Source organism: Homalodisca vitripennis, chromosome X (genome assembly GCF_021130785.1).
Source record: "Homalodisca vitripennis isolate AUS2020 chromosome X, UT_GWSS_2.1, whole genome shotgun sequence".
Taxonomy (NCBI): Eukaryota; Metazoa; Arthropoda; class Insecta; order Hemiptera; family Cicadellidae; genus Homalodisca; species Homalodisca vitripennis.
In genome coordinates, this window is record NC_060215.1 from 128,165,224 (window position 1) to 128,179,414 (window position 14,191).

General features: G+C 31.0%; 1 protein-coding gene across 1 annotated transcript in view; it reads right to left on the minus strand.

The window, feature by feature from the left end:
* Positions 1-538: 538 nt before the first annotated feature.
* Positions 539-14,191, minus strand: part of LOC124369620 (neuroligin-2-like) — a 30,173-nt gene continuing 16,520 nt past the window's right edge. The window contains exon 3 of the mRNA XM_046827669.1: positions 539-687. Within this exon, the coding sequence (XP_046683625.1) occupies positions 539-687 (149 nt within the window). The remainder of the gene's footprint in view (positions 688-14,191) is intronic.

Genomic DNA, 14,191 nt, shown 5'->3' on the forward strand with positions numbered 1-14,191 from the left:
TTTAGACCTCTGAACCAATCAAAAAATTCAGTTTCTTACAATGGAGTACTATTGTTTTAAATGTACAGAACTGAACTTGTCCAATTCAAGCTATTTCAGGGATGCCTTATTTTAACATTATACCAATCTTAGGTTTTATTTATTTTTTTTTAATTAAACTAAGCATATTACATATAAAAATATTTGGTTCAATTTTCCATTTTTTTTTTTTTTTTTAACAATGTATTATTGTAACTATTTGCATATACGGTACAAAATCTCTCCCTCAAAAAAAAGGAAAATTTTCCAAAATATTCAAACTTGCCAACATGTCATTTTTCAAATACATATTTGTTTTACACATAAAAACTCAAAATTCAACTAATTCCTATCTTCAGGCTTAATTCTTAAAGTAAAATAATCCCTTTATATCTTAAATCTATTTGAAGACATATAAACTAAAACTTTATTTTATTAAATCATTAAAAGTTCAATTCATCATTCCTTCTACCTGTCCCATGACACTGAGGTACGGGCCCGGTACCAGTAATGTTAGGGGCTAGTGAGAGTAGGAACCAGCCACATGCGGCTGAGGGTGCGGGCCGGGCCAGGGCGCGCGGCAACAGTCAACAATGACAACAATGTCCGTGCCACTACCGGAACCTCCGCCGTGCAGCAACAGAGGTTTGAACTGCAGATACAACTCAGCTCCACAGCACATTCACTACAACTTAAATAGAGTCATTAATCACTGTCAACCTTATCTATTGCACGTTATTTCAATGATGTTTATAGATAGTCTGTTATCATCATTATAAAATAACCTAATGGCATTACAATGTCATTACATCATTATCATTCTAATGATTTCCTGCAATGATGTCTTTCTAATGAATTTCTTATCGTTTTGTAAGTGTACTTTTATCTTAGTCTATTACTGTATGTACATTTTGTTTGAATTACTGGATTTATTTTTAAGCAGGTTAAAACCTTACCAAAACTAGAAAATATCCTGAAAGCTTTCAGTTCAGTTGAGTGCGTTCCGTGGAGGTAGTCGTATCAAAAAGTTTGTTTCGTGATACCGTGATTCAAATTACGTAAAAGTTCAGTGTGTAGTCGCGGCGCATGTTGTTTTGTCTCGTCAGTGTTAGTGTTTCGGTTACAAGGAAAGCTTTCAAGTGTAGATTTCCAAATTTTGAATTTATTTTACATCCAGTGAGTCAAACATATTTAATACACTTTAACATATTAAATTCAGTATTATGAATTCTATTAACTTCAAGTATTTACATTTACAACTGTTTAATGCCTTGTATTTACAATAATTATTTTATGCAGTATATTTTACAACTTAACTAAATTCAGCAATTCTACAATATTTTATGCTGGTTTTAACTGACTAATATGTGCTCTTTTCACAATATGTGGTTCACCAATTTTTTGAATAAGTACAACAACAGGATTTAAGAAATATATCACAGAGTAAATGCCAGTGTACCTTAAACCAAGCTTATTTTTGAAAACTTATTTGCTTTATTACTGAGAAAATGAGTTTTTAAAAATACCTTTGATCCTAATTTAAATGGGTGTTTGACCTTTTCCTCTGAATATCTCACTCTTCCTCTATTGTGTTCTACAGATTTCTTTACATTCTTTATTGCATTTTTAATTTTTATACTAATTTCTTGAGGTGTTACCTTATTGTCTATCAGGTCATTTATTCGCCATAAATTACTTAAAGCATGGTTAGGACTATGATTAAACATAAGCTTAAATGGAGTACTATTTATACTTTCATTTAAAGCTGTGTTCAAACTCATTTGTAAATAATTTAAATCTTTGTTCCACATATCTTGCTTATCATGATAAAAATGCTTGTAACATGCTTTTTAAATTTCTAAGGTATCTCTCAGATCTATTCCCTGATGGTATGTAAGGAACTAACTTATGATGTTCAATACCATACTTAAAACAAAACTGCTTAAACTCTTCACTTTTAAAACAACTGCCATTATCTGACACAAGTACTTGACAAGTTGAAAAATTATTAAAAACAATTTCCTCTAATTTTCTTATGACAGATATACTCTTACAATTTCTTAAAGGTATTAACCAAACAGTATCTTGTCATATCATCAACCACAAATTAAAATATTATTATAACCATCTTTAGTTCTAACTAAGCTACCAAATATATCAATATATATTCTTTCCAAGGCTTGTTTGGCATGAGTAGCGATTAATTGGCCCTCGTATATACGTTGAGCAGGCTTAGACATTTTACATAAAGCACAGTTCTTAATTTTATTCTTAATTTCATTAACTAAGTTTGGCCTGTAAAAATGTTCTGTGACTTTTGCAATGGTTCTTTTTATACCTGGATGACCTCCAAGAACACTTGAGTGATAATAATTAAAAATCATTTCAATCAACATTTTTGGCAAATAAATTTTACCCTTATTTCTATCACTTATTCTAAACATAAGTACACCTTTATTTAAATAAAACTTATCACTATTTTCTTTTCTCTCTATACTTTTAACAATATCTTGAATTTCTACATCATTTTTCTGGTGTTGTACAATTTTAGTGAACGCTAATGGGAAATCTTTTATAACATTTAATTGAATAACATCAATTTTGTCATCTTTAACTACCTTCTTATTTACACATCTATGTTTCTTGTATTGCCTATTTTTCTTATTACTATTATCTGTACTAATTTTATTCTTATTATTAGCTTCATCTAGAACAATTTCATGCATCCTTGATAAAACAATCAGCCACCTTGTTGTCACTTCCTTTCACATGCTGTACTCTAAATGGCAAGCTTAATATTCTTTCTACCCACCTACCTAACCTACCAAGCTTTCTAAAATGACCTAATACCCAAGAAAGTGCGCTGTTGTCAGTAAATTAATAAAAAAGGCTGAATTTCTAGGTAAGAATGAAACTTTTCCATGCTTAAAATGACCAGAGAGTGCTTCCTTCTCATATACTGACATACATTTCTCTGCGTCTGTGAATTTCTTTGAATAGTAAGCTATTGGTAACCTATCTCCATTAAATTCCTGAAGTAAGGTACTTCCTAAACCAATCTCGCTTGCGTCACACATAAGTATAAATGGTTTATTAAAATCAGCTATCCTGAGCACTGGGGGGTTTACTTATACATGATTTTAGCTTCACAAAAACTGTCGTTACACTCAACTGTCCAACTAAATTTTACTTTCTTTTTTCTGAGTTCATTTAATGGACTAGCTATTTTAGCATAATCTTTTATGTATTTAGAAAAAATATGATACCATTCCTATAAATCGACTGACTTGTTTAACATTCTTTGGAGGTTCAAATTCTCTAATTGCAACTGTTCTTTCAGGGTCTATTTTTATTTGATTTTTACTTATTTTATGGCCTAAAAAGCTCACTTCCTTATAGGCAAACTTCACTTTACTGGGATTGACTGTTAGATTGTGATCACTTAATCTTTTAATGACTTCTTTTAAATGAATAATGTGCTCTTCCAAACTTTTAGAAAATACTATTAGGTCATCTACAAAATTCATACAATACTGAAATTTTATACCATGAAGGACTCTATCAAGATATGAGCTTAATAAGCCAGAACCACAATGCAGGCCGTAAGGTACCCTATTCCACTCGTAGCTCGAAAATGGAGTAGAGAAAGCTGTTAAGTGTTTACAATTTTCTTTAATCTTTATTTGATAAAAGGAATTACATAGATCCAAAACTGTAAAATAAACAAGCTCCTTCCAAGTAATGATAACTTTGATGTAAATCACCAATAGGATAGTTAACCTTTTCGAGCTTTGAGTTCAACTTAGAGTAATTTATGACCATGCGAAATTTATCACTGTTTGGTTTACCAACTAAAAAGGTAGGACTAGAGTAGCTCGATAAACTAGGTCTAATAATATTTTGTCTTAATAAGTCATCTATGATTTCCTTCATAATTTTCATTTTTGGAGGGCTTAATGGGTAAGGTCTAATGTTTACAGGCTCTTTATCTTTAAGTTTGATTTCATACTCAAAGTCTATTGCTTCCCCTATTTCAGCGGTAAATACATTAGGGTAGGCATTGACTAGCTTACAAATTTCATTTCTAGCCTTAAAACAACCAATCTGGATATTTTCATTTACATTATTACTCATAACATTAATGTTGTTAACAAGGCCAATATTTACACTTTTATTAAATTTAAAATAACATTCATCGTTGTTCAAATCTATAACTAATCCAACATCTCTCATAAAGTTTGCTCCTAATATCATATTCCAAGCAACATTTTTCCCAATCATAAATTTAACATACCAACTAAACTTTCTAATTTTAATTTTAACAATGCAACTACCAATAAGCTCAATTTTATCATTTGTAGCAGTTTAAACATTCCCTGTCAGAAGGATACACCTTTTTTACAAGTTTTTCCTTAACTAACATATTTAGCATGGTCTCGTTAATTAAATTAATGCTACTCCCTGTGTCAATAAGGAACATTTTCTTTTAAATTTTTACTAAATTCAACTTCTACACTAGGTAAAGTACAACTTTTATTTTGATACTTAAACCAGTTTTTACTATTTTCATTGTTTAACTTCCTTTTTACTTTATACATTTGCTTTTTAAAATTGTTTTCTTTCATCTCTGGCTTTATCTATAAATAAATGTACATAACCTCGCTTTTTTATACATACTGTTTTTTCAAAGTACTAAATTTATTACTGTTATACATCCATTTACTATTTACAAGTTTAACTGTTTATTTGGGAGAGGCTTCCCGAGGGGTTGTAAAACCTCTCCCTTGATTCAAGTTTTTTTGTTCAAAATTTCTTAGATTATTTCTAGGTCTGTAACAATTTTTTGCAATATGACCTACACGATTACAATTAAAGCATTTCTTAACTTCCTGAATATTACTGACAAATTTTGGCTTAACATTAAAGTTTTTAACATTCACATTTCTTCTTTGGTGATCTGCATATGCCACATTTTGAGCTTGTATACATAACCTATCAAGGTCCTCAAAAGTTTTTGGATTCTTCATGAATACTAACCTAGCTCTATCGTCCTGATTTATTCCAAGCTTAATAATTTCCACTAGTTCTTCCTCACTGTAGTTGCAATTTAAAATATTTTGAGTTTTCCCTAACCTCAGTTATATACACAGAAAGGGGTTCCCTGGTTTTTTGTTGTCTAGTTACCAGTTCCCTTTTTAAATTTTCTTTTAAGCCCAGTGGTACAAAATAATGTAAACAATTCACTATGTAACTCCTGAATGTCTTTTTTGTCCGATTTACACTCCATTATTTTGGAAAGTAGAGGTCCGGTCACATAACCCAAGCACAGTTTCTATAACTTCTGTATCCAATAAATGTGTTTCGTTCTTTAATTTTTAATAAGTTTTTTATGAACTCAAGTAATTCACTAATATTTAAACCATTCGTAATTTTAAAGTTTTTTAAGTGTTTCTCAACCGGGTTAGGAAGTTTTGAAAATATTGATGTATTAGTAACTTCATCATTACCACACTCTCCCTCTTTTCTATAAGTTAAGCCAGCTATTGGGGTTTTATCACTACTTTTACTTGCACTGAAAGTTAGTTTATTTTCAAACACATCACTTAAGTCTTCTTCCTCCATATTTGTCTCACTTAACCTTCTAACTATATCTTCTTTTAGCTTACTGTCAACTTCGAGGGTTTTAAATTTTGTTTCAGCTTCTTTAAACCTAGTTTTTTTTCATATATTTATGTAACTCTTCCTCTTTAGTACTATCCAATTTAAATTTTAGCAAAATTTTTTATTCTAATTTGTAAATGATTTAATTTTTGTTCGAACCTAACAATGTCAATAGTTGATTTACTTATTAATATTTTCTTCCACTGAACTCTCAATGCTTGATACTTTCACTTTTATTATTTCAAATTCCTCAGCAATTTTAAGTTTATTTTGTAGGTTTAAAAAGTTCGGCTGGACATTTAATTTTATCACACTTCTTAGCCTTTTTTCTCAAATCTGTTACTTTTATCTGTCTTATCTGTATTTACATTCCTTAACATTAATTCATAAAACTAGTTCTTCTTTGGTGAGAAGATCAACTTTGAGTGCCATTTTAAAACTTTACAAGTACTGTAAATCAATAAAACTAATTAAACTGTTTCACTTTTCCAAAACTTTTACACTTTACTTTGCAGATACACAACTCCATGTTCTTTTTTATATAATTTACTTAATAAATTTTTTTACTAGCAGATTCGCGCAATTTGTCTTGTAACATGGTTGCTCTAATAAATATGTATATTATTAGTTATGCACTGTATCCTCTGGTGGAGATACTCCATGACAAATAATTATAACCAGATTATTTGGTTTTGTATCATAAATAATAATATTTAAATGGAGTTTGTGTTCTGCCAAATGAAATTGTAGTCTTGTAATGTTAAAAATTTTTTTTATTTATCTTGTTGCAATCTTCAATTGACAATTAATTTGATGTTTTGTACATTTTTGCATTTCTTAATATAATTTTAGTAAGAGCACATTTCATTATAAATTTTCAATAGTTAAACTATTTTATATTCCTGACTATAGCTTGAATTGTTGTATCCAACAAAAATAAAATACTTCTTCTTAATATATTAAAACTAAATCACTTACACCTTTTATTTGGTTTCTTGTCCGGTTCACCGAAAACCCTAATAAGAAACAAATTACAAATCTGATTAGAATTGTAATGTAGTTTAGATTTTATTACTTTGTTAAAACAATTTACTTCTTAGTTATTTAAAACATTTTAGTGAATATTTTATTGATATTTAAAAATTTTTTTACACAGTAAAGATATGTATGAATTTTTTATTTAAACTTAAAACAATTTGTTGATTGGTTCAAAGTTCTTATAAAAATGTACATACCCCGTAAACTGGGGTCTTCTTTCAATCCGGACTACTAACTATGTGGCCTACAAGGCTAAACTACACAATATAATGAGCAGAGCTCTCCAGTAGTTTTGTTCTAACATTACAAGACAAGTAACCAACTAGGTTTCCTATTGGTTAGCAAGTTTTTAGACCTCTGAACCAATCAAAAAATTCAGTTTCTTACAATGGAGTACTATTGTTTTAAATGTACAGAACTGAAACTTGTCCAATTCAAGCTATTTCAGGGATGCCTTATTTTAACATTATACCAATCTTAGGTTTTATTTATTTTTTTTTAATTAAACTAAGCATATTACATATAAAAATAATTTGGTTCAATTTTCCATTTTTTTTTTTTTTTTTAACAATGTATTATTGTAACTATTTGCATATACGGTACAAGCATTACACACAGTAGTCACACAAATTACTATTAACACCAGTACAAAGTCATTTTAATAAAAAACCGTGTATTAGTATTAATATGAACCCTAAATTAAAAATGACCATAAATTTTCCCCAAACTCGTAATTTAATATAGCATATATATTTTCCTCTTTTTATTTGTTTATTATGTTGGTTTTTATATTTTACTACTAACGTACTGTGATCATGGGCTCAATCCCTAAGCTATTCAGTAATAAAATATTAAATATTTTAATGCCACATTGGTTTTTTATATATTAATAGTATGCCTAATTAAGAACAAGTTCATACAAGATATAAAGTATATTATTACGTTAACAAATTTAGGCAGTGCTTACTACATTCTGGGACTGTTTAGAATTACTTGAAAAAAGACCAAATTGAAAGTGATTTAGATAATTGTGAAATTATAACTGGTAAGAAACATGAATAAGCAACTTTATTTGCAAAGCTTGCAGAAATTAGAAACTTTCCATTCCGAGGAACAATGTTTCAATTGCGGCCTGCTTTTCTGAACATTTTCCTTATGCATGAGAAGTGTTAAATCACAATTAAGTGATTTCTTACACTGTTAATTTTTATTTAACAACATATTCTGCTTTCTGTCTTCTGCGTCGTATTGTCGTTATATACTATGTTCTCAAATATCTAATGAAATTTAAAGTCAAATGTTTGTATAAAAAGTTATTTATGCTGCTTAATTATCAGTTTTACATTAGTCATGTTTGGTAGAAGCACAGTATTTTAACAAACACTATAATGATGATAAATATCATAAAAGTTTTATTTAAATCATTTAAATATAAAAATAACTAAATTGAGTTTGATAGTAGCTGTTTGGCCTAAATCTATTCCAAATTGATCTGAATTGATTTTGTAGACTAATAAGTCTAACAACATGTCTAACAACAAATGTATATGGCTGATAATCATTGTACATGGGGAAACTAGTTTTTAAGTTTAGTTATCATTAGCAAAGTACTGTCTAATGAAAAGAGTTTTTAACACCAGTTTATTAAAAATGCTAAAGTTTATTGTAAAGCACATGTGTTGTAATTCAATAATATATTTAAAACAAAATTAGCGATAATTTTCTCATTAAACAGGGTACCTTTTATCCGGGAGGTAACATGTTACCGTCCTTATCCAGCAATGTAACGTGACTGATCCAACAAGATATTGTGACTGACACTGAGTTCATGAATGCGAAACGCTTAGAGTCTTCAATCCCGAATGGTCGCCCACAATAGACCACACGGGACCACACGCTTTAATAGGGGATTCCAATGGAATTGAAGCTTTGTAGGAAGCAATTTGATACGATCTGTGTTAATGCTCAAAGGTCAGGCCACTACTTGACCCTACACTTGCTTATATCGAACAAGTGAGAGGTCTCTTAGATGATTCGATTAAACGTCTGGTACAAAACTGGAAGGAAAAATGAGTATGCTCACATCTACTGGTAAATTTTTGTAGGACTTTTAATGTAGATTTTACCTTACTTGTACTCATGTAAATGATCATTCACTTTGCTTCCATTTTACTAATTTCATTTATTTATTTCAATGGCTCCAAAATGTTTAAATGAAAGTGTATAGATACATACTTATGTTCAGTCATTGGCCACAATCTTTCAAATTGATCACAATAGGAAATAATATTTTCTTAACAACCTAACAAAATAAGAGAAAAAAAAACTAATAATTAGCCTTTAAGAATAAGGCCTTTTAATATTTTTAATGACAACTAACTAATGATAAATGACAAAAAACAATAAAAAATGCAAACAGAGACAATAGATAATGCCTTTGCAAAGTGTTATCTATTGTTTAAGTAAGTAACAACATTAATTTAGGACCTATTTATTAATTACCTACCTACAATATGAATGACTTACTGTATAAATAATTTATAAAATAGAAACAAAACAGAATTTAACATAGGGATTGAATGGGTGAAGATATAATATAGTGTGTACGTGAATATCCCACTAATACTATAAATGCGAAAGTTTAGAGAATGTTTGGATATTTAGATGTTTGGAGGTTTGTCCTCGAATCATGCTGAAACTGCTATACGGATTGTGCTGAAATTTGGAACAGGTATAGCTTTGGTCTGAATTTAACATTTAGAGTGCTTTTTACCGCCCATAACACATTCATTTCACCAAATTAAAGTTGAATTCAATAGAAAAAATAGTTTTTTTTTTACATTCGAATGTTATTTAAGAACGAAACGTATTTGTGACCAGCTTTAGTTCCAACAAACTTTCTGAAAACATCCTGTTTACATTTGAATTTTATCAATAATAAGTAAACAGTGCTTGATCGGTAGTGTAATGCAGATAGTAAATAAAACATTAATATATAAATTTTACTCCAGATTGCGCCAGTGACGAATTAAAAATCATCTAATTCATTAAATACTGTTCATAAAACTAACCTTAAAATGAACAAAGTTATGAATGTTTTTTTCACATAAGTTACTTTAAACTGGTGGGCTTCCTTGACATTATGATATAACATTTAACAATGGCTTACGGAAAAAACAGAGAAATGAATTACTAACATACCTTAACGATTCATTCTTTCCCTGGCTACGGTCTAAAAAACAAGTGTAACACAAAACTTCAATAACGAATTATTTAGGAGTGTTGCATAACCTTAATAAAGGATTTCCCCCTTATACTGGTAGTACATAAGAAGTAGGTTAGGACTTCCCTCTAGGTTAGGCTTTTCAGTCCTAGCAAACTCAACTATGTCAACACGATTTTGACCAAAGTAGATTTCCAAGAACTAGATAATCGAACGTATGTAAAATTTTGATCGAGGCAATATGGCAAGCTAAACTGTGACATAGTAGGTAAGTGAATTTAAGTGGTCTTAAGTAGGCACTATTTAACCGAAAGTAGACATCTCGGTCCTACGTAAGTATATATATATATATATATATATATATATATATATATATATTTTCTTCTTCCTTAGAACAACAAGGCAAACTCTACTATAGTACTGGAAAATATCATAGGACCTGAAATATATGGACAAGGACTGCAAAATATACGCTTTTTTGACCCAAGTAAGTTTCCGAGACCTGTGTGTGATCTGAGATGTGTGTGTTTTCTTGATCGGGATCACAAGGCAGATTCAGCTGTGACGTTATGTATATAATTATTTAGAACCAGAAATGCTCCTACACGTGCCAAACACGATATCATAATTAAGTTTTACTCCGAATACTATTTACCACGAACTTACATTATATCTACCTGATGTATGCCTACTTACGTTTTTAAAATTTGTGTAGGACTCCCATCATATTACATCATAATTGCTTTTACTAAGTAATATAAGGAATTTGGTTCTAAAGATTACTTGCGAAGCCGCGGGTAAGAGCTAGTGCAAATAATATTTTTCCCCAGGTTGCATTCATGGAGTTGGAATATCAATATAAAGTATATTTTCCGTAGGTGGAGTTTCGTCTCACCAAATATGTATAAGTCAAGTCACCTATAAATCTCAGAATACTACACCAAGCATTTTTTTTTAAGACGTAGCTCATGGGCTTGAATGTTTCTCCAGAAAAAGTAGTTTTAGTTGGTTATTCATTCATGAAATCCAGGCTTATACATTATTATTTTTGTTTCGGACATCGTATAGATGAATGTAGCACATCATATTATACAATATTTTTAGCACTAACATTACTTTTAAAATTGTAACTTTTAATATTCATGAGGTTTTCTCACGATTTATGAAGTTCGCAATGAACAAATAAGTGAAATTGTATAAGTACCAGAGATATTCCAGATTATCCTTGAAAACTCACGTGTAATCACTTCAAACAAATGAATTAACAAATAAATGACTATTTAGTCCTAGTAAAAGCACTCATTATAAGTAAATATAGCATGCAGTGAACGTCAGGTTTTATAAGATTGTACCTGGTATAATATATAACTACATGTTGTATACATGTGTGTGTGTGTGTGTGTGTGTGTGTGTGTGTGTGTTGTGTGTGTGTGTGTGTGTGTGTGTGTGTGTGTGTGTGTGTGTGTGTGTGTGTGTGTAAAGTGTGTGGTGTGTGTGTAGACTGGCTCAATCCTAGTGGTCCTGATGTTGATGATTCCTCACGTTATATTTTTGATCTGGCAGCAACACAGAATATTTATCAAAAGAACCATATACAGAACTATCGTGGTGTCTACCTTGACCTTATACACTCCTCATTACCTTCGATGGTGGTCACTACTGCTGATGATATATTACTTGCTGAGGACAGACATCATCCTGCTCTTGGGTTTTCCTTTGAACTAAGACACCCCTCTCGTTCAACCTCTTTCAAAGTTCATCCTTGATTTTTTGGAGGCCACCTCAACTCCCAAAATTTGGCCTATCATGCATGTAATGATGCTAATGCGGAATCCTCTTTCGACAATTTTTGTAGTCAACTTGGTGAAATCGTCAAGGCAAACACTCCAATCAAAAATGTTGGCGTCCTCCCATTTTCCTGTGTGGTTCTCCAGGTATTTTGAAGCATTTACCCATCAAGAAGAAGATTCTATCTACCCAAGAAGTAATAAAGCTACCTTATCAAAATTCTACTACTATCAACGTTTTCAGTAACTGAGGAATGTATGCAGAGGAAATGGCCCGTAAGTGCCACCTGAATTACATTAACAGAATTGAAGAATCGTTACTTAAAATAACATAAAATCTTTTTTGGGCTCATTTTGGCGGTTTGCGACGTACTTCCGAACATTCCTAAGAAATTGCATCTTGATTCGACCGAAGCTACTGATCCCCTCTACTAAAAGAGAAGTTTTCGCACAAATTCTTTTCTTCCGTTTTAATGCTGCTGTTATTACTATACCTGACTCCCATTTTGTTGCTGAATCATTCACTTTCTAACTGCACTGTGTCTGCTGTTGATATACCTAACAAACTTAAAGCACTGGACATCAAGAAAGGGGCTGGTCCCGATGATATAATGAGTGATGATGATACCGTCCCTTAGCCCTCTGGAACATTTAATCTCCATTTCAGCAAGAGCTGATTCTCTCCTGGGGTTCGTCATGAGGTCTTCAAGAGACTCTAATTCTCCTCAGTCCCTGGTAATTTTGTATACATCCCTCGTTCGTCCAGTGCTTGAATATTAATTCCGTTATCTGGAATCCTTACTATCATTGGACATATATTTCGACATGGCGAAATACTTGAAAACGTGCAAGGTCCGATTTGTTAGAATGCTGGGAACAAGACTGGGAATTTACCTTTCTCGGTACCCCCTGTAGCTGCTGTTAAGCTTCAGTTTTAAACTTCACCCTCTAAAACTTCGGCGTCTATGTATAGATCTAACTGTGCTCTTCAAGTTGGTAAACGGCCTACTTGGATTGTCCCGATATCCTGAGCAACATCGTGCTGGTGGTTCCTCGTGGCAATCGCTCAATGACCGTCTTCCGCAGGAGAATTGAGCCAACTTATTATGCATACCCACGGTGGAATATGAAGGCTCCTAAGGATCGGAAATGAGGCTGCAACCTGGATAGACTTCTTCGGGGTATTCTTTGCATCTTTAAAAAACTCCCCATCTTGACTAATGGTATACTTAGTCCACCCTTAAACCTCACAAGCACATACATCTGTACAGTCATTCGATTACCATTCTATTGTTATTACACCTTTTTGTTTGCTTGTTATTACTTTTTTATAGCTCTTGCCACTTTTTTTACGTTGTTATTTTTTTATACCATTGTTGATTACTCCTGTTACAACTGATTTAATTTCATCTCGTTTCTTGTGATTCAATTGCAATTTTTTTATTGTTTGCAATTATTGTTATTTAGTTTATATCCATTTGTTGCAAAGATATTTTTTTAATTTAGGATGTGTTTGCATTACTATACATCTGTACATATATATGTAATATATATATATATATATAAAACAACGATTATTTGTTTATTATTGCGTTCATGTATAACAGTATATTTTAAACATAATTTATAAGTTTAATATGCCAATTATTATAATGCCAACGTTGACATATATTTAATCTTATTGCCAGGATATTTTTATTGACTTTGTTTAACTCTGGTACAGCCGTTATAATTCCAGTACAAGCTATTAACCACAAATTTAATGCGAGTCTGAATCGATAAATGTATGTCCAGTTCAGCGCGGCGCAAGGTCCCAACCGAATAACTGAACATAATAACCTATTATTTCAATCTATATATAGTTTGAAGGATCTAAAGGTGCCAGTTGTTTATGTAAAAACCACGAGATATTATAAAAAAATTAATTACAGACTTCCCTGGATATATTACTATAAACAATTTGGTGGTGGTTTTAACATTTTGGTTGTGTAAAACGTTAACTGAACATAATAACCTATATTTTAATCTATATATAGTTTGACTGATTTAAGTGTACCAGCTGTTTATTTAAAAAACCACGAGATATTATAAAAAGTTAAATAGAGAATGCCCTGGATATTTTACTATAAACAATTTGGTGGTTTTTAAATTTTGGTTGTGTTAAACGTATACGTTAAACGTATCCGTTTAACACAACTAGATCTATGATTGTAATTCAAAACAGAATTATTTATGTTTTAAATCGGGTATAAAATCCACTTTTAAGAAATCTGTATTCTTCTTACAATTTTTCATTAACCTTGACGTTTATATATGTATTAAGGGTTTTGGGATTTAATCTTTCTTCCACTAAAGGGATTGATTAGAAGTATCAATATATTTTTTTTTCATAACAAATATAAACAGGATTTGGTTTCAAAAATGAAACATTTTACATCACAAATCAGAGTTTTAAAACCCCCCC